Source organism: Terrapene carolina, unplaced genomic scaffold, assembly GCF_002925995.2.
Source record: "Terrapene carolina triunguis isolate 2854851 unplaced genomic scaffold, T_m_triunguis-2.0 Scaffold88, whole genome shotgun sequence".
Classification (NCBI taxonomy): Eukaryota; Metazoa; Chordata; order Testudines; family Emydidae; genus Terrapene; species Terrapene triunguis.
The window spans coordinates 28,768,051-28,790,038 of NW_020664439.1; the positions used below are offsets into that span (position 1 = coordinate 28,768,051).

General features: G+C 41.1%; 1 protein-coding gene across 1 annotated transcript; it reads right to left on the reverse strand.

Annotated features, from left to right (window-relative positions):
• Positions 1-7,294: 7,294 nt before the first annotated feature.
• On the reverse strand, positions 7,295-8,323 carry LOC112101797 (P2Y purinoceptor 3-like; the record flags this gene model as incomplete). The annotated part of the gene is made up of 1 exon (XM_024192659.1): positions 7,295-8,323. A coding segment is annotated over one exon (1,029 nt), but the record flags the coding sequence as incomplete, so codon positions are not given.
• Between the last annotated feature and the right edge of the window lie 13,665 nt (positions 8,324-21,988).

Here is a 21,988-nt window from a genome sequence, read left to right on the forward strand (position 1 = left end):
CACACCCATGCTAGCTATTATCTAGACTACAAATAATGAAGAAATGGCAGGCTTCAGACGGGGCTGCACCGGCCCCCTGGACACTTCATCACATTGCTAACCTGTGCTGAAGCCCAGGCGTAAAGCCCAGGGTCTTAACTGTTATGCTAGCTAGATTTAGGTCCGCATACCTGTGCTAGCTTTAGATGCAGTCACGCCTTCAATTGCGGTGTGGACATGCCAATAGAGTGCTCTCATGCTCTATGTAATGTTGCCTCAACTCAAAACTCCAGCTTTCCTATTTCTGTTCTTAGTTCAGTGGCTTTCCTATATCACTTTATTATGGAGCATTAGTGCATATGGCTTCTGTATCCCCCTCATTCAACAGTGGTAAACACTGTTTGGGGCTTTGTATAGAGATCTCAGCCTGCTTAGTACCGTGTCAAGCACAGCATTAAACATTCTTTTAACCTTTTATTAAGCTACAGGGAGAAAAAGGAAAAGCCATTTAAGTGTTTCATTTTAACAACTCTTGTTCCCTTCAGCTGGAGAGGTGTGTTTTTTCTTTAAATTAAAAAAAAAAAAAAAAAAAACCTTGTTTGACAGTCTCTTAAATGGTAGTAACTATCCTTTTTGTGGAAAAAGTAGTCAGTTGAGATGGGCTGGAACTGTTAAAGTCCGATCCCAGTTTCTAGAAGATGGACAAAAGAGGGAGAGAAAATAGCAGAGAGAGTGAATGCAGTTTGTTTCTGATGATCACTCTCACTTGCAACCTCACTGCTGAAAAATGTAGGTACAGCACTCAGTCTTACCAGCCACTTTGAGACCTGGCAACGTTCTATGTGATTCTCTCTAGGGCATTGCACTTTGCTTCGCTTCTGGTCAAAGGCTTACAGCAGTGTTGCAGAGCAGACTAGGATGGCTAAACCAAACTCATAAGAGGGATTGGAAAGAAGAAATAAACTGGTGAAGGAAGAGGACAATGGGTGGTGTGTGCCAGTCTGACCTCCCCATTGGTGTTCAGGATTGAGCTGGCGGAGGTGGTGATGTCACCTGGGTCCCTCTGGTCTGGGCGGGATCTCTCTCAGGATCAGGATGGAGAAAGGTCCAGGAGACTTAGAGGTAGGGGTGGTGGTAACAGCCATGATGGTGAAGCTTACTCCTTCCCCCTTTTTTTTTCCAGTTAGCCAGTGTAGCAGTACCCTGCTTTCTCCCTCCAAAGTCTCTTTGAGGACTGCAAAAAGACAAGCTACGCAGGACATCATTAACTACTCACATTTTTTGTCCAACAATTAGGCTTTCCTTGTTTACCAGGCATGATCTTAACACAGTAGAAATTATATCAGTAGACCTTTTCATTTGGACTAATTCAGTCTTTCCATCTTTTTTGCATCTTGTCCCATGAACATGTTATAGGTTATTGTGACCTCTCATTCACATTCACTCACTTTTTACAGCTGAGTTCACAATTAGGCTAATTTTATAGGCCCAATTATCACAACATACCTCAATGCTGGCTGAAGCATGAGTGCTTCAACCGTTCATATGTGCTTGTTCCAGCTACAATTTGATGCCTTTGTCAGCAAAGGCAAGGGGCTTTCATCTTCCCTCTCTCAAGGTGGGCATAGTCCAGCATCTGCAACAAATGAATGGGCTTCAGCCCTTTGCCACTGAGAAGAATCATTACAGTCAGCAAGTGCTGTTGGGGTGTACTTTGGCAGTATTTGTATCTATATAGTTTAAAATTCCTTGGAATGATTTGGGGTTTGGTTTGGGTTTTTTTGGGTGGGGGTGGGGGGGACTGTTATCATCTAATCTAACCTCCTGTATAAACTGGCCATAGGACTTTCTGGAATTACTTCCTGTTTGAACTAGAGCTGAAAGGTTCCGTATAAATGAAAACAGTTGTACCTCTGCATACATATTTGCTTTAGATTTTTTTTTTCTCTTAAGAGCAAAGGCTATGCTGGTGGCATGTAACTGTTCATAGAAATTCTTTTCGTGTACTAAGGCCTTTTTAGTACATGGACTTCCCTCAGCTGCAGTGCTGCACTCTGAACAGTTATCAGTGAAGAAGCACACTTGTTTACAATGCCTGTGCAAGGCTGTATAGAAGAGCTAACATGGTAAAGAAATAAATTACTAAATGCATGTTTTACAATGTTCTTAAGTGAAAAAACGATAAGAGTAGTGGTATTTCACCGGCGGCCTGGAGGCCTCCCACTTATTCTACACCTCTCATGTCTCTTCACAGTGCCAGACTAGAGTCAAGCTCAACAGGGTCTTCTTTCCCCGCTGATTCTGCCAAGCCCATTCCCTTAGCTGTGGTTTCGCTAGATAGTAGGTAGGGACAGTGGGAATCTCGTTCATCCATTCATGCGCGTCACTAATTAGATGATGAGGCATTTGGCTATTTTTCTCAAACCCTTACGGGTTTCTGTTCTGGGTTATTTGGAGTGTAAGTACACTCGCGGGTGGCCCATCCAACCCGGTGTCAACTCAGGGTGACGTCGAGCATGGTAATATAATCATTACGAGAATCCCGTGAAGAGGGGAAGGTGGATAGTGTGGAAAAGAATAGTAGGAAAATAGAGATTGACATCGCATGAGGGAAAGAACCTCATGGAACGGTATTCATCAGAACCTTCGTAAGTAACAGCTTCCGGAGACTAAGGCTGATCTTTTCAAGGTCTGGAGTCTCCCGGTTCCATTCCTTTACATTCGAAAAGCTACTGCCGCCTCCAGCCCTGGAGTCACAAGGTCGGCGTAGGTGGTAATTTATGAGAACCCCGCATTCTCACGCAAAGAAGGGCGCTTTGTTGCGAACCCGGAGGCTCGTCTTTCATTTTGTTTTTCAACACCGAGGTGTCGGCTTCTCCCACAGGGTGTTTTTCAGCCCAGTCACCCTGTGGGGCAGGGCAGCAGATCCTCTTGGTCACCACCATATAAGTGGCGTCCGGCGGGCACCGCGGGGAGGTTAAGGATCTGGTGTTCTTGGTGCCCCAGCAACTAGACCCGATTAGGAGAATCAGTGGCGAACCACGTCTTTTCCCCCTAAAAGAATGCAGACTAGTGAGAGAATCAGCAAGCCTCAGGGGAGAGGTGCAACCTCCTTATCCAGCCGGAGCCCCGGCCGCTCGGGAGGAGTCAACCCCCCCTCCTATAGCGAAGCTGCTTCTTCATGCCTCAAAAGCCCGACTCCCCACGTAGAACACATTAAGAGAGTCATAGTTACTCCCGCCCTTAAGAGAGTCATAGTTACTCCCGCCGTTTACCCGCGCTTCATTGAATTTCTTCACTTTGACATTCAGAGCACTGGGCAGAAATCGCATTGCGTCAACACCCACCACGGGCCTTTGCGATGCTTTGTTTTAATTAAACAGTCGGATTCCTTTCCCCAAACAGTCTTTGTTGCTATTGCATAATGCAAGTTTAATTCAAACAAAATAATTGGTGAGCTACAATTTCTAATAGAAGTGTTATAAAAGTCTCCACTCCTACTTTTTTTCTTAGGACAGGTCAGATTGTACAGCTCTTACTCCTGCTGTCCAACTTGGTTTTTCTAGGTGCAACTCTTCCTTCCTTTTTTGATAAAAGGGGCCCTACTTTCCAGTGGGGGATGTTCTGTTGTCCTTTCTTCCTCAGTTGCTTTTATCATTAGGTATGGGTTAGAATATTGCCATAGCATCTTATCTGATTTCTAAGTAGTTTACAAATATTTACAAATTAAGTGTCTAAAATACTACCCCTTATTTTACAGATCTGAAAGCAAATTTATGTGCCAAGTTGGGAGGAATTTTCAGATTTGCTGAGTTCCAGTTCTCTGTGTGCTCATCTCTAAACTTCTCCTTAATTGGTAATATTACTAACCAAAATCACACTTAGACTATAAGCTGCACTCCATTGGGTAGTATAACAGTGTCAATGCATGACAAAGGCCAATCCCAGACTTTACTGTATATTTTATATAGTGTACCATGTAAATATTTTAAAAATCAATGTTTGACAGGATTAGACAAACATTCCGTCAATATTTAAACACATTTTCATATTTTAGAAGTATACTATTTCAAACATTCAAATAATATTGAGTCACTGGCTCGTTGGGAAATAAAACTTCAGTCTGGCAGTCTAATCTGCCTATATCTTGTATTTTTCTTGAGTGTTTCAGACTTCGTGGTGCTCTCCAAGTAGAAGAGTCTGCCAGCAGTTATCTATAAGCATTGGTCAGTACGCGTAATGCTGTGTGAGGGGTTTTGCTGGAAAGAGTGCTAGTGAAAATGCTTGCCATCGGCTGAGAATTAGAAGCCTTTATTCACAATAGGATTAACAGTGAAGACTTCTTTACACTTAACCTTGTACTTTAGCCTTGAAGTGTGCCTCTAGCAGTAAGAAGCTATTTCAACCGCCAGGCCCCTTCAATCATTGGCCTCTATAGAAAATGCCAAGAGTGGTGATTTTGTTTGATAGAGACACCATCTACCAGGAGCTGGATTGAGACCAACTCACTTGAACCACTAAATGGCTGTCAGCTAGTGGTAACTCCAGGTTGCTTCCAACCTGGGCTCAATTTGAACAAGCATATTGGAGATTAAAGGCTCCATATCCCATTACTGATCCTGAGTCATTCAGTTCCTAAACACTGGAGAAAAAGAAATAGTAACATCTTTAAGTGTTTCCTTATTCAATAGCTCAATCCAGACACTAAAAGTCAAACATAGTTGGTCTCTTATTACAGGAAAGCCCTTGATCTTCATTTCCAATTCCATGAGTAATGTAAGAATACATGCAATTCCCCCAGAGAGGAGTTCGCCAAGTAAGCACATTTCAAAAGCTGTTTATTAGATAGGTGTTTTGGTAAATGTTGGGGGGGTGTTGATAGAGGATGAGGATATGGAAAGGCGCTTTTTTAACTAGCTGACTTGCTCACTGGTTGAGTAACTTGCTCAAATTAAATGTTTGTTTCAGTTCTGGCTATATTATTCTGTTTTAACATTGTCAGGTGAATAGGTGTCTATTTTTTAAAATTACTTAAATCTAAACAAGAGGGGAAACTACTAATAATGTTAAAATTCAAACTGATAGCCTTGCGTAACTGTTGTTCTCTGTTTGGTGGGACCCTTTCCGTTCCGTAACGGATGTGCTGTTTAGAGTCAAACATACAACTCCCAATTGTGTCTGTTGTGGGATGAAAAGTCTGTTATGAGATATGGAATGTCGTATGATATGGGTGCTACTGGCTAATGACATCTTACTGCAATATGCCTATACAGTTTCTCTTCCATCTGTGATGGACAAACAGGATGTTGGGCTGAGAGCACTGTACAAGCTTATCACTGTTTTATTTCCCACTAAGGAGCCCTATAAGGGTCTCATCATACCATGCACAGGGACAAACTTTGTTTTATTCATTTGTACAATCCCAGAGAGCTCACAATCTAACTTTTAGCCACGCTTCAAGCTTTTTTTGGTGACTTGGTTATTGCATAGAGCTGTCTTTGCAACGGACCATTGAAGAGTTTGGAAACAAGACTTTAAGTGCTGCACGTGCTGTACAGTGTATGTCACTAACTTGCAATTATATGAAACTTCAATATATAAAATGTGTTCATTTCCTCTTTTTAGGGTAACTGCTTTTCAGAGACAACATCCAACTGGAAATAGATCAATAATCTCTGGCCAAAACATTGGCCAGATTTTTGGTCTAATATAATCAGCCCCGTGGTGCTCTATATAGCAGTGAGTCTCAACATTTCCAGACTACTGTAGCCCTTTCAGGAGTCTGATTTGTCCTGTGTACACCAAGTTTTACCTCACTTAACTACTTGTTAACAAAATCAGACACAAAAATTCAAAAGTATATCAGTACGCTATTACTGAAAAATTGCTTGCTTTCTCATTTTGTCTATTAAATTTTAGTTTGTATTGACTGCGCTAGGCTTTTTATGTAGCCTGTTGTAAAACTAGGCAAATGTCTAAATGACTTGATGTACCCCTTGGAAAACCTCTGCATACTTCCAGGGGGCACACATACCCCTTGTTGAGAACCACTGCTGTAGAGCTCTTGTGCTTTCTGCCTTTTCATCCAACTATGTGACTTTTTTTTTTTTTTTAAAGTCAGTAGCATTCCAGTGGCAGCTGGAATTTTTTTTTAAAGATTAACAATAGTTCTTACAGAACTGTAGTAATGTAGGGCTGGAAGGGACCTCAAGGGGTCACCTACTCTTCTTTCCCCCACCCCATGTGCTGAAGCAGGATCCAAGTATAACTAGATCATCCCTGACTGGTGTTTATCTGAGCTGTTCTTAAAAATTCCCGTGACAGAGATTCCACAGCCTCCCTACATAACTTGTTCTGGTGCTTAACTATCCTATAGTGCTTTTCATCTCAAAACGCTTGTGTATCAAGATTCTAATGAAAGAACATTGAAAAAATTAAAATGTTAAATAATGAAAATCTACTAGATTAGCCAGAATTGTCTCTGAAAAGATGGCCATTCTCACTCTGTAGTAGTAGGTCCAGTCACTGAAACAGCAACAGGGATTCCTGACAATGGCTTTGGGAATGTAGTGTATAATAAGCTTTAAAATTGTATGAACTGGTACGTGACAAATGACTGGAAGCTCTACCTCCTCTCGATTTCAATGAGAGTCTTTCTCAGCTATACTTATTCCTCTCCATATGTGTATATGGCTTCCCTTTCCATTGGGAAAAGAATAGTGAGTAGTGGGGATCTGGGGTTTGTTTGTTTTTTGGAGGTGGTGCAGTTTAGTTTTATTTCTCAACTGCTGCTGCTGTTGCTTGACATGAAATGCTAACAACTTGCCTTCTAGTCCTTTGTAAAATATTTAGTCTTCACTCCTAGCCTCTCTCTACCAAAGCTTGTCTCGGCATTAGGGGAATTGCCGTTATACAGGATCTCTTTTATCGGTGCAGGTGAGTGTTTTACAGCTCCTCTCAAAGGCATGCATGCAATAATTTAAGCTGCTACAGTCTCTCTTCTTTGAAGTAAATCTGCCATGAAGGGAAGGTCTCAGATCACTTTCCTCAGGCTTCATTCTGCAGCAAGGGTAGGAGCCCCCCTGGGTGCTACTGTCTCCTTACCCTTCACTGTAAAAGCAGCAAGGAGTCCTGTGGCACCTTATAGGCTAACAGCCGTATTGGAGCATGAGCTTTTGTGGGTGAATACCCACGAAATACCCATGCATCCGATGAAGTGGGTATTCACCCACGAAAGCTCATGCTCCAATACATCTGTTAGTCTACAAGGTGCCCTAGGACTCTTTGCTGCTTTTACAGATCCAGACTAACACGGCTACCCCTCTGATACTTTACCCTTCACTGTAGGCCTAGGAAGGGGATCCACTTTATGCAGCCTCAGTTCCAGAATGAGTCTGACTGTGTTGGTTTGGCCAGAAAGAAAATACAAGAGTGGGGAAAAGCAACTGTTAAGGCCCACCAGCGGCCTCCAACTCTTATAAAATAAGGTAGCTCCTTGTAAGAGACGGCAGTCAGGTTTCCGATGGACTCGGACATAAAGGTACATGGCACGAGTGATATGGAAAGGAGCTAAGCAAACTGCAAAAAGCCCACACACTAGCAGGATGGTCCGGATTGATTTAGCCCGGGCAGCGCTGCTCATGAGGTTGCTCTTGCCAGTGGTTTGAATCAAGCTTCTGATCATCAAACAGTAGCAGATTAAAATGATAAGAAAAGGACAGAGGAAACCAGACACGGTGAGAACCATACCATAAAGGTAATAGTTGCTGAAGTTATCAGGGCTAGTCAGGTCATAACAGACTGTACGGTTATTGATGAAGCCAGTGCGAGCATAGATCAAGCTAGGCAAGACTTGAATGAGTACCAGTATCCAGGATACAGCAGTGCCAATGACAGCTAGTCTTCTGGTTTTATAAGCCAGTGACCGGATGGGGTAGCAAATCCCCAGAAAACGATGGACACTTATGCAAGTCAGCAGCAAGATGCTGCCATACAGATTGTTGTAAAATAAGAAACGTACCATTTTGCAGAGCAGCTCTCCAAAGAGCCAGATGTCCTGCATGGCATAATTAATGATGAGCAAGGGCAGAGAGAAGATGTAGAGCAGATCAGCCACAGCCAGGTTCACCAGGTAGATAGTGGTGCATGTCCATTCCTTGGTGTGGCAGCAGCACAGCCACAGCATGGCACCATTTAGGAGCAGCCCCAGCACAAACACAACGCTGTATGCAAGGGGGAGTAAGATGTGCTTATAGCTCTCTTCTAGGGGGCAGATGTCTGCTTCCGATGTATCATTCACTGTTTTGTTCAGCATCTTCATGGGGGATGCAGCCTCAGTCACCACTCACTGCTTTGCTGCTGCTTTAAAACCATGTCCTTCCCCTGCCAGAAATAGAAACAAGCGCACACAGTCACAATTGCTACCCTTGCCTCTCGCCATCTCAGAACGGCTTCAGAGTCTTAATTACTGTTTGTAAAGTTCCCAGAATACGTAAGAAGCTATGGAAATGCTACATATTCTCTTTATTAGTTGGATTCAAAGCAAGCAGCAACTGCTGCAAAATAAGCTTGCAAGACACATGCAGACACTACTAGGTCAAGACAATTAAATAAAACTTGCAACAAATCTAGACATTGAAACAATAAGCAAACACTGAAGAAAGGGTCTTCAGCTTTGACCTTGTGCATGAGTTGAGGATTTACTTACAAGCACTTCTGCTTCTTAGAGTCCATTTAGTATAGTCAGCTACAGTGCTAGTCACAAAACTCTTCTGAGGGCAAGAGGAGTCCTTTTCTTTCTGTAGAGATGGGAATTCTTTATGCAGCTAACTATGCTGAAGGTATACTTGGGACTGGAGTGCACCTGGGTGATGGTGATATCTGGTGACAGTGCCCTGCTGCAATACAATACAATGGAACTGTTACAGGGGGAAGCATAGATTTTTGCATAGAGTGCTGCTTGCAATTTCTGATTTGTTTGGTTTAGTATTATAAGTAGTTTATTTTAAATAGGAGGCAAATTTTCAGCCTAACCATAACAGCTTGACATAGAAAACAAAGCTGATTTGATAGCCACAGGTGGAAGTGGTTACTGATGTAGAAATAGGTCCAAAGAGCTGAGGAACGGATAGGGTTTCATCATGGTTCAGAAATATATGTTCACTACATTCCAAGAAGATAGGATAGAATTGTTCTTATACCAAAAGGTAGGAAAGAGACTTATTCCTACTTTTCTGTTTCCTCTTAGTCAATCTTCTTTGAAAATATTCAAGATTAATTAGGAAAATTAAGAAAACTTTTAATGTTTTATACTCAATTTAGCATTAGCTGTGGAATATCATAAAACAGCAAAAATTCCAATGATCCAGGAGACATGCTTACAATCCTCATTATTTGAAATTGATCCAAAGCAGAGAGATGATAGAAATGACATATTACCTTTTAGTTCCTCAAAAGTTTAGGCTAAAGCTCATTCAGTTTCCAGTACTAATCCGCAAGGCCAAAATTATCCTTTTCCTTGCAGTGGTAGTGGTGTTTCAATGCATGAATGGTATGGCTTGTTGCTAATGTGCACAATGGACACTATATGTGATATACACTAATTCTGTAAGTCTGGGATGCTGGCTTTGTGGGGCTGAATGTTCCATAGAGGGCCTGGCACTCTACAGGGCTCAGCAAAGGGACACATTTAAACTCTGCAAGTATTTGTATTCGAGCCATGCTAAATTTAGCACGTTCACTTGAAAGTTTTGTGTAACCATTTTATATGATTTCAGTGCATATGGATTTTATCATACATATTGGCAAAACAGCTACAGATCCATTTTCTTGTCATTGCCAGCTGAGCCATACAATCCTTTTATCAAATGTAGAGTAGGAACCTTAATCAGAAAAGTTTGTTGCTTCTTAGATTTTGCTCTGTCATTAAAAATCCTACTTAGTCTGTTGTCTAAGCTCTGCGTCTACACAATGAACACAATCATTTTGGGGTATAGCCATTATCAAAACCGTGTAAGCTGCTATTGGCACAATGACAACATTTTAGTTTTGTGTTTGTACAGCTACTAGCACAATGGAGTCCCTCTCCAGGACTGGACTGATAAGTGCTACCACAGTACAAACAATAATAATCCTCCTCCCTGACGTCCCAGACAAACATTGTCCCCTTCCACTCTGCTCAGATTATAGCCACCAAGGCATCTTCCTTTCCCATTCATGTGATCATGCTGCTCCCCTCTTTGAATCCCTCTACTAGATCCTCATCTGCTATAGTATCAAATTTAAGTTTCTTGTCACCACCTTCAAAATTCTATATAACTCTTCCCCTTCCTACTTCTACTTCCTTAGTGAGCTTCAAGTTGCCCCCATATGCCTTCCATTCTGCTAGTGTTCTATTTGTGCCCTCTTTTGTCTATTTGTCAGCTTCTCACCCAGTCTCTGAGCGCTATTCTATGCATCATATTGACCTCCCTGAGCTCATCTGCAGAGCCCCAACCTGAACATATTCAAATCCCTCTTAATGAATCACTTCTGCCATCTGCCCACAGCAAATGTAGCTGACTTAAATAATAAGTCCCTCTTTGTTGCTCCTCTTCCCCTAACTTCTCTCTGCCTGTTTGACTGTCCTTAGACTGTAAATCCTCAAGGTAGGGACTGTTCTCTCTTGAATGGCAAGAAAGTAGCTAGTGCATATTAGGTACAACCATATGTAATAATATAGATGTGTCTTTGGTCAATAATTTTTATATACCAAAATAATGATAACTTGCCAATAAAGATGTTACAATATTTGCTTTAAGACTGGCATTGTTACTTTGTTCCACCTAATACCATAATAAGGAGATGGCAGCACAATGAAGAGTGTATTGGAAATCAATAATTTACTTGTCTTTAATCTAAGTGACAAAATGTGTTTGCAACCTCAACTTTCATTTTTTCAGACCAACATTTTCCTCTGATCACTTCCAATATTCCATCCACTGAGACATAATTTTGAATGATACAAGAATTCCCTTGCTACTATCCCTAACATAAAATACAAACAGACCAGTAATTAAACATATGATATAACAGATGGAGTTTGCCCATTTCATAAGGCAGTTGAGACGGAATCTGTTTCGAGACTAGCAGATTTAATTATAACAGAAGGTCTCAGAGGGGCAGGTTATTCTATTGTATACCTATGTGTTCTATGACTGACCAGCCACTGGATGTCACTGATGGCCCATTAATACACAGAAAATAGTTTTTCTGCATTGATGACAGAATTCATACTGGAATCTACAACAATAGTTACATTTTCTAAAGCTGCAGTTGCTGCAATGGATGAAGACTCCATGCACTTAAACAGAAGTGGGGTCCTGAAGTCTCAATATTAGCACCAATAATATTCAATCGCTGTTGGTTTTTAATTCTTCTGACGCAAAGAAAATAAGGGAGGGACAATAAACCAACCAAACTTCTTCTAGCTGCTTCTGAGCTTGTTTAGTCAATTAGTATTTTAGGGATGTGAAAATTTAAATCGGTTCTGACTAATTTCCAGGCCCAGGACACAGGCTTGAATGTTAGCTGTAATTGTTTCTGGAGCCATCTGACTTGCTTCAATAAAGCACGAAGATGTATGTAAAATACAATACTTGCTATTAATCATGTTGCATATAAAATACTTTCTAACTTCTCATTTACTATTTACCGTCTTATTCTACTTCACTAAAAATACCCAGCTAAGGGACAATGAATATGATACCAAAGAACTCCTGAGAATGGTTTGATCTCTTTTAGCATGAATAGCAGTGTTTCCTACGGCTTTCTGTTTCACTGTCAGTTTTGTTAATAGTGTTGCTTCATAGCGGAAGTCTTTACTTTCACTTAAAAGATTTGATCCTGCAGACAACATTAGTGAGACTAACATTTAGCCATCAGCAGAGCAGCTGAGCATGGAGCTTAATTACTTCCCCTTACTGGATCATATGTAAGAGTAGGGGAGTAGGCTAGCAATAACACTGTACTTTGTATACATCAGGAGGCATTGACTACCTGGCTGTGTTTCTTAACTTCTTTCTGCTGCTGGCAGAACTGAGTCCAAATTGTTGAATGATGACATGTAACAATTAAGAGCCCACACTGGTGAAGTCAGTGGGCAGGACTGTAAGTCAATGGCTGCTGAGGGCACTTACAACTTATCAGATCAGCCTCTACAATCTCCCCCCACCTTTTCCTAAATGAAATTATCAGTTTGGTAAGTGATTCTTGTTTATCTGAAACCCCCTGAGTTGTTTATTTTTGGGGTAAGCAGAAATGTCACTATATGAACTGATGATAGTATTACTAATCAAATATTGAACATGTGTTCATTCAAACAAACTGGCGTACATAAGTGCTGTGGGTACCGTTTGTTAGAGTATATTGCATAAAGATGTCACCTATTTCTTTACAGCTGTGAAGAGACTATATAGTCTTCCACAATAATGTAAATTAAATGAATCCATCCTATGGGCATAGATGCATTAACAGAGAAATACAGAAGATGTGAAAGGTCTTTTCAAAGTTGTCTTTAAATTTAGAGTTTATCAAGGCTATAATTTATTAAACTTTTGCCTTTTAGCTTGAGATTAACTGTAAATTTTCACTTTCAGTGTAGCGCCAATAGAAATTTATATTATCAGTAAAGGAGGGCTGAAAAAGAGCATATTTCCAGTCTTTATAAGCAAGAATAGATTTTGATTTCATGATCTGTGAAACCTGTCAGAAATGATATATTTGAGAGGCAGAGTGAAATATGAAGAAAAGATCTAGGATTGTAGAGCTTAATTTAAATACAAAGCTTATACTTTGATTTATTTTTATGCCAATAAGTTCTGACATAGGTCAGTGTGTTTATGTCACATTATTTTAAAGGTGACTACAGAAAAAAATCTCATTGTTAGTATGGATATATACTCTTTCATTGAAAGAACCCTCTTGAAAATTTGGTCAAAAGTTAACCTCTTTCTTCCCACCCACTGTATTTTTAAGGGAGTTCACAGTATTCAAAATGAACAACAGAGGTGATCTTTTCTTGTCTGTGAGCCATATATCCTAAAGTTGTCAAAGGATTTCAAGTGTTATAGCATACCATAAATAGGCTAGCTCATCATAAAGCTAATTGTCAGGCAAAAACCTTCATTTAAAGTGGTTAAGGTTGAGACACCATATTAGTAACGTATGGGTAAATATTCCAAGAATATTATAGTTAGCAAACAAAACAACAACAAACCCCAAAAACAACAACAACAAACCCCAAAACCCCACAACTATTAAAAATCAGGATATTTGAAGTTAAGGTTAAACTTTCAAGAAACCCAAACATTTGAGAGTGTTCAGGATTCATAATTAAGGAATCTTCTCTCTCCTAACTCTGCCCTCTTAGTAATTCCAACTTCCCTATTTTGTAATGTATGTTTTTGTTTCAAGGGCTTTTTGGCCAACTTGCAAAGGCCTTGTATTCAACTCAACCGCATTTCTTTGTTTGTCTGTCTGTATATACATAACATAACTTTTGAACATTGAATCTGATCAATTCCAAAATTTCAGGAAATGTTCTACAAATCAATGTCCATACCCCTATTGATTTTTGGGAAAATTGGAAGACTGAAAGAGGGGAAAATGGGAGACATATGAAGTCTCTTCCAGCTATTTAGAGCAGCCACAACTTCATGCTCCTCTGTACTTGTTTATAGATCAAACTGATTGATGGCATCCATTAACAACTTCCAGCATAACAATACTTCTATCTCATCTCTGCCTACCCTTCCCACAGAGTTTAACATCTTGATACCATGAATGACTTTTTACCCAGACAGAATGGGGCGCATAGAACTCCTGGCAGAAGGGGAGACTGGAGTGGGAGACCCTGGTAATGGGGGTGGGGGCACAGAGCCCCTGGCATTAGAGGAATGAGGCACAAAGAACCCCCATCAATGGAAAGATTCAGAGGAGTTGCAGGGAGTCTCTGAAATGCAGGTGAATAGGATAGGGGTGCGTTACATAGGGAGTGTGTGGTGGGGAAATGGAAGGTACAATAAGCTCATCTTATACAAGCTACAAAGTGTACAACCCTTAGCTTTATAGTTTTTAAGAAATCCACATCTTACCAATTACATTTTGATTAACCAATATACTTATATAACTTTGCAAGCAAAGCATGGAAAATGTCAATCACTGAGCACTAGTTTGTAACTGGTTTCATGTCTCCACTGGAGAGCAAGCTGGTTCTGAGTGAGTCTTCTGTTGACACATAGCACCATAGAAACTGAGTACCTCCTCCAAGGTACCGAACACCCTTAGCACATCTAAGGACTTGGATGAAATCTTGGCCCCATTAAATCTAATGGCAAAAGTCCATTGACTTCAATGGGGTAAGGATTTCACCCTTGGACCTCCTTAATGAGTGAAAGAGAATAATTCCTTTTATTGTGCTATTTATCCATTAAGGATTTGAAAAGTAGCTTCTCCCCACACACCCCTGTATATCTTGTGTGACACTAAGTCAGCTGGAGCTGTAGGATGAACAAGCCTCCTATGGCTGAAAAGTCCCCAAATAAGCCTCATGTATTGATCAATTCAGTTACCCATGTGAAGTGCTACTTCTGTACCTCTCAGATGCATTCTAGTTTTTGTGGTAACTTATAGGGTGAACGGATGGATAAAGGAATCTGAGTTTCCAAGGACAGAGGTAGGGTACTCAGGGTATCTGAGCTGTGAATTTGCTACTTTCAAATGTTTAATTCTTGCAGGTTTAATCCCTTACTTCTGAATGTCATGGCTTTTTAGTAATTGTGTTTTTCCCCATCACAGCATTCATGTAAGGAATTTTACTGGTAGAATACTGAGAGATACTCTCAACCTTAACCTTACCTTAACAAAGTATTTAGTCTGGGAATTTCCTTAGGATTTTAAGAGTTTTAATGTGTGCCTGGTCTTTGCTTTGTTGGTTTGGTTTGTCTGCCTTTTTCTTTATTTTCTGCTCCAAGTTTTGGGTGGTGACACTTTTGAAGTTAGCTGTTCCTGAACTTAGTGATGCGTGCTCAACTCAAGTTGGCTCCAGCCATTAGGAAAGTGATGAAAATTTTGCCAAAAATGGGATTGCACCTCTCCCTTCCCACTCATCTCTGGATGCTCATTTAACCTGTAGACTCCAATCCATTTCCCACCCAGCTCCTTTTGGCTGTCTGCCCATATGCTAGCCTTCCTTTTCCTCCTAATCTTCTGTATCTTCTCTCCTCCCAACCCAAGTAGGGCTCCATTAAAAGTGTGTGGAAGTGTTCAGCTGACTCTGCTAGACTGTGGGCCTCTGTATTAATGTATCACAGACATTTGAGCTTGACTGCACATGGGAGCACGTGGAAATGAATGGTGATGCCAAGGACCAAGAGGCTGCTGGACCCCATACGACATTTCTAATGTGGTGGTGAGAACCAGCAGTGGCACAAGGAGGTCACAGTGGTGGAAAGATATCAACAAACATGAGAAAAACAGGAGCTGACAGAGATCAGAAATAAGTGTTTTCTTAACTTGATCCCCTCTAAGACAAACTGCATTAATTTAATTGTTTCCACCTTTCTATTTTTCTTCTCTCCATTCTCCTCATCTCCTCCTTCTGCAGCCCAGGCATCTCTCCTAGAAAGTTATTCCATAAGCTTAATATACAGATTTATGGAAATTGATGTGGCTTACTGTTTAGTGCAATGGGTTGAGAAGCAGGGGTCCTACTGGTAGGTTCTATTCTTGACACTGCTGATGAGTCACTGTTTCACCTTGGACAAGTCACTTAAACCAAAGTTTTCCAAAATGGCCATTTAATTTTTAGTTCCTCAGATTTTGTATGCCCATCTTGAGACACCTGGGGCTTGATTTATTGAGGTGCTGAGCACCTACTATTGTAGTTGATATGCTTGGGAGTTACAGGTGCTCAAAAGCACCTCTGAAAAATCAGTGCTAGGTATCTCAAATTGGGCACCCAAAATTAGTGAACAGTGTAAAGAAATGTTAGCCTTAACTTCTTCTTGTTTCAATTTACTCATCTTCAAAACGGGGATACTGATAATTATGAGAATATAGAGTACCACACATAGTGCTCATGTTTGTAAGTTGCTTTGAGGGTCTCAGATGAAGGGTGCTATATATGTGCAAATTATTATTTACTTTTGTGTGAGAGAGTTTTGTCTAATGGCCTTATTTTCTCCTATTTTTTTCCACTGTCACCTTATCTGGGCTGAAGATAATGAAGAATTTATTCATGGTGTTAACTTAATTAAGTTGTTTTTGGAAGCAAATAATGTTGCTACAGTGAATATCCTTTTGAAATCCATCATCTGACTAATGCCTAATAAAGTTACTAAATGGACTCAAAATTAACCAAATTGACTTGATGTCTTGTCTAGCAAAGAATGTGCTTTCTTTCCAGTAGCAAAAGAAGCTTTAAATCTTTTATCCATTGCTTTAATATGAGCTAATAATTTGTGTTTTTCCATCCCAAGATAGCAATCGTTTGGATTTAAAGTAATGCAACATTTACAAAGTTGAGTGAATCTATATTAAAACTGCCTTACCTATGAAATTGGCAGTTTACTGGGAAAATTTTTTAGTTTCACCTTGAGTAGATCAGCTAAAATATTTATCATCAGTAACCAAAATGAGTGCATAGAGTTGCAAGGCTATAAGGTCTGAATGAAAGTGCCTTCATAAATTTTACATGCCTGACACAAAGGTAATACATTTTTCATATAAGATATTCTCTTTAGGGTAAAGTATGCCCTGTAGAGGTAATTAAAGAAAATTAATATATATGCGGGTGGACTGTAATTTGACTTCAGAACACATTCCCCAAAGCCTTACCAATGCATTTCTATTGGCTTGATCCCTACCACTTATGGCTAATAAAAATATTCTTTATTTTTGATAGTGGTTCAATTATTGTCTATCTGATTTTTTTTTCTTGTCCTGGGTTGGGGGTTATGACCCAACATTCTTTCTGTTAGTACTTTGAAACCCAATCTTACTACTTCATACTTAGCTTGCTGGAACTACAGGGATGCCAACATTGTTTTCAATGTGGAGGGCCACTCTGCCTCTTCCTTACCTCATTCAGTGTCCAAAAGTCTGTCCAGAGTGAGCTCTGACTAAGTAAGTACCTGATACAAAGCCCATTGAAGTCCACTGAAAGACTCCCATTGACTTCAGTTGATTCAGGAACAGACCTAGAACTCCACTCCGAAACCTGATGGAAGAACATGGTTGCATAATTTGCCTCTTGATCTAAGTTCTCAAACTCTCATGTGACTGCTAGTTAGTAAAATCTGGCATAAAAGTCAGTGTCTCACTTGGGTCCTGTCTTGGAACTTGCCTGAAGACAAATGTTTCAGACCCCATTTTTTTTCTTTTTTAAGAGAAGTGGTCAGTAAAAACAAAGACCCCCTGGAAAGAGCCATTAATCTCTAACACATGCATTGTTGGGTAGTGAATCATAAATGTCATCTTCCCTCACACACCAATACAGCGGAAATGTAACCTGTTTTTCTAGGTTTCCAGGGCAAATGTGCCCAACAAATTGCTGAATCTGCTCATTCATTTCTTCCGTTGATGAACCACTGTTCCATCCTTGTGGATGTTAAATTGTAGGACTTTAAATAGTGTGTTTGTGTTTTGATTTTTTTAAATTTGTTTTTATAAATACTCTAAAATAACTGTAATCTTATACCATATACTTTTGTACCTTGGGGAAAAAAATAGTTTCAAGAAAACCACAAGAAAATGTACTTTGAAATAATACTTTTTTTCCATAGAGTGCAAAATCTGAAATTAAATACCGATGATACTTGATTTACAGAAGGGGAAAATCATTATTCCAGTTACTTTTTTAATAGCTTGCTGGCTTTTGGAAAGAGTATCTATATTAATAGTAGACACACCTCTAAGGTATTAGTGAGAGAAACAATTAGTAAGAGCTGGCCTATGATTTCTTGTTTCTCTAAACTAAATATTGTAGTAATTTTAAAATAAATTACTTAGCATCCAACAATTTAAAATTACCCCTTTCAAACCCACAGGAGCCAGCATTTCAGCCCTATTATATACCAGTGTTAGGGTCAGATTCTGATCTCAAGTTATCTTGCATTTACACTTTTCCACTTAGTTAATAAAGAGGTACCCAGCTATTTTAAAAGGCACAGTATAAAGTGATAGATATCACTGAAAAAGAATGCTGAAAATTATCTTGCAGGCAGATTAAAAAAAGATAATGATTTTGTTCTAAAACTCATTTGAAAATAATCAAAGAATATCTAAAGTTCAATAGCATTCAGTATCCTATTAGGTAGGATGAAAGTTGCATTTAATTACTTGCTATGAGAATTATAATTTCAGTAAAATGTTAACTGTATGACCATTAATCGCAAATACTCTTTTGTAGCATCAAAAACAAGCCATTGTCTTTCTGTCTCCAGTGCATTCTTTGTGTTTAAAAAACAATTCGCTTCATTCAAGGCAGATTTTTTTTTTTAATACAAAAAAGTAGTCCTTTATCCTTGCAGCTTCACCTATTCTTCTGACTAAGCAGTTCAGTTCAAAAGAATTTATGCTGCATAGTCATTTTAGAAAAAACATCATTAGTAGTACTGATGCCAGAATTCCAGTCTATTACCACTGCACAGTTGGTGGGTCAGTTTCAAAGCAATGTTCTTCCCCTGCCTCCCCCTGCATCAGAAGGTAGGATAGTCTTTCCTATGCATAGGGAAGGTGTGTGTTTTACAGAAGTAATAAAATAATTATAGTGCTTTACAAGCATTGATTGACAGTCTCACAACACCCTTGTGAGGTTTGGTATGTATTATCCCCATTTTTTGCAGCTGCTACAAAGAGGGCAAATGGCTTTCCCAAGGTCGCTGATGTCATAAGTACAGTTAAAACCCATACTGTCTGTCTCCCAGTCTTGTTCTCTAACTACTAGATGACACTGCATGCAGTGTACACTGTCTTTCTAGCATCTGCTGGGACAGTGCCATGGAATAAAGAAATTCTTGGTGTAATCTTGATGGGTTTACACACAGGACAAAGTTGACCCTTTATGCAGTGTCAAACCTCTTCACTTTTGTTCTGTATGACAAAATGAGCAACTAAATGAAAACACTCAACTAAAGGTAAAACCAGAATATGTATCACAGATCTTCACTTTGAAACTGCCCTTCATTAGCAGCTTGCACCATCATCATGTAGTTTTTAATAGAAGCTGTCATGAGTAGAAGCCATTTTAAAGTAGTTGTACCTTTTACTCTGCAAATCCTGGGGGGAAATAATTAAATTTCATAAAAGCTTGTTGAATTTGGAACTCCTCAGTGTAGTATTTAAATGTAATAATAGAAATGTTGCTGTTAAGCAAATATGTATATGGTTTCTTTTTGGACGTGTTTGGTTTCCTTTTGGAAGAAAAGTGGGGAGGATTTCTCCCCAGCACAATGGTGAAGGCTGTCCTCTGTTCCATCTTCTATCTTTCAGATCTTGTAAGTGAGACTGTTATATTGCCTGAGCTTTAGGGAATATCCTTCTTTGCTCAACAGCTGGAGAAAGGAATTGGTGATGTTCCCTAAGGTTTCCCCTGGTGGCAAAATCCAGGTCCAGAAACTAACTAGTTATTGCTGTGGGTAACACCTCCTCAGTTACACTCAGGCTATGTCTACAACTAGAGCTAGGTGAGTGATTCCCATCTTGAGTAGGTAGACTTGCATTCACTCTCATTTGAGCTAGCATACTAAAAACAGTATTGTAGCTGTAGTAGCATAGGCAGTGGCACTGTCAAGCCACCCGGATACGAACCTGCCCAGACTCTTTGGGTATGTACACGGGGTGGCTAGGCTGTGCTGCTCCTGCCTGTGCTACCACAGCCATACAGTTGCTTTGCTACACTCTCCCACAAGCTAACCTATTCCAGTCCAAATATCCAGAGGCATCCTACAGGTTTTTCAGATGGTTGTGCGGTGATTATTGGGGACATACTCTACACTGAAATGACTCATTTCAAAGTGTGTGTGGTAAGTGGAAGGGAGGAGGACTTAGGGTGTGATCAACAAAGCAACTTAGGTGCCTAAACTCCAGAATTAGTCCTAAGTCCCTGTGAGCAGCTCCATTGCGATCCATGAAACTTCTGCTTGGCTGCCACCTAACCCTGTAGGAGGCTAAACTCACTTTGCGTGTAACTTTCTATGGCAAAAGTTCTCTAGGTGCCTAAGTTTTGTTCTGTTTCCCTCTAGGTGCCTGGATACCTATCTCCCACCTAAGCCCCAGAACAATTCATGAACTGGAGAAAGATGGGCGTTCAGCCACCTAAATCGTGGGTGGGGCCTCACCCAGAAGCTGCCTCTGAGCACAGCTCCTAGACAGGGCCGGCACCAGCTGAGCAAGCTGGTGCTTGGGGCGGCAGATTGTTCGAGGCGGCGTTCTGCCCAATCCTAGGGCGGCACGGCCGCTTTTTATTTTTGTTCCGCTCCGGCCGCCCTGTAGGGGGCGGCGGTGCGGAGAACCAGAGCTTCCTGCAGGGCAGTCCTCTTACTTCCCTCCCCGCCGACCGGAGCGGAGCCCTGGCAGCAGGAGGCGGCGCAGCAGGAACGGCCGTGTGGCAGCGCCCCTGCTGTAGCCCTGGCCGCCCCCTTCTCTTTCTCTCCCGCCCGCTCCCACCCCACCCCCCAGCCGGTCCCCCTGCACCCGCGCTCCGGCCGCACCACAGGTTTTTCTTTTTTTTTTGCTTTGCCTTTCTGGCCGCCCCGTGTGTGTGTGTGTGTGTGTGTGTGTGTGTTTTTGTTTTGTTTTTGTTTTTTTGTTTTTTTGTTTTGCTTGGGGCGGCCAAAAAGCCAGAGCCAGACCTGCTCCTAGATGGGGTCCCATTAAAAATCTTACTCTGTGTCTCTCACTCTCAATGACTATTTAAGTATTTATCCACAGAAGAAAGTTACTGGGCCTGAGAAAGCGAGAGAATATGATTCTGTAGTCCAACAGTTAAGCCTCCCCCCTGGGAGGTGGGAGACCCTGCGTCTAGTACCCCTGCTCCAACCAGTCTTTCATTATTTATTTGTAGTGGAACAGCTTCAACAGGAGAGACTAAGGCAGTCCCATATCAAAATAGCCCATAGTTAAAGGGTTAGTCCTCTTCTGAGAGGTGGGAGACCCCTGGCAGAAAGTGGGAATTGAGCCAGGGTCTCCCACATCCTAAGCATGTGCTGTAACCACTGGCCTAAAAGTTATAATGTGGGCACTACCACCATCTACTGTTTCTGCTTCTTTTGCATGGAGCTGCTGCCTCCTCTCTTTTTGTGTGGAGCAAGGCAGGCACCTAACTCATTCCCCCAAGAAGTGGCTTAAGTGTCTAAGCTGCATGACTCCAGGCAGCAAGTTCCCATTTGTGGATCACTAGCAGAGATAAGGGCTTCCCTATCAGCATGAGAGGGACAAGGTTTAGCATGCCCTCTCTTGTCTGCATCTGAGGCAGCTCCATACCTACATGCTGGCTTTCGTAGTTTGCATTTTAAGGCACCTGTCTCTCCCTATTCACTGCATGGGGAGTGTAGGTGCCTAACTGGGCTTTGTAGATCACAGTATTGTTCCTGTGATTTTTTTTTTTCTAGGTGCTTAAAAGGTGCCATGACACTGCGTACGTCCAGACTACCTGCCGAATCGGTGGGTAGTAATCGATCTATCGGGGATCGGTATATCGCGTCTCGTCTAGACGTGATATATCGATCCCCGAACATGCCCCTGTCGATTCCGGAACTCCACCAGGGCGAGCGGCGGTAGCGGAGTCAACGGGGGAGCCGGGTCCGTCGATCCTGCGCTGTGAGAGGACCCGAGGTAAGTCGAAATAAGGTACGTCGACTTCAGCTACGCTATTCCCGTAGCTGAAGTTGCATATCTTACATCGACCCCCCCCCCCCAGTGTAGACCAGCCCACTGTGTTGAACACCTAAGTCTCTTTGTGGATCCCATC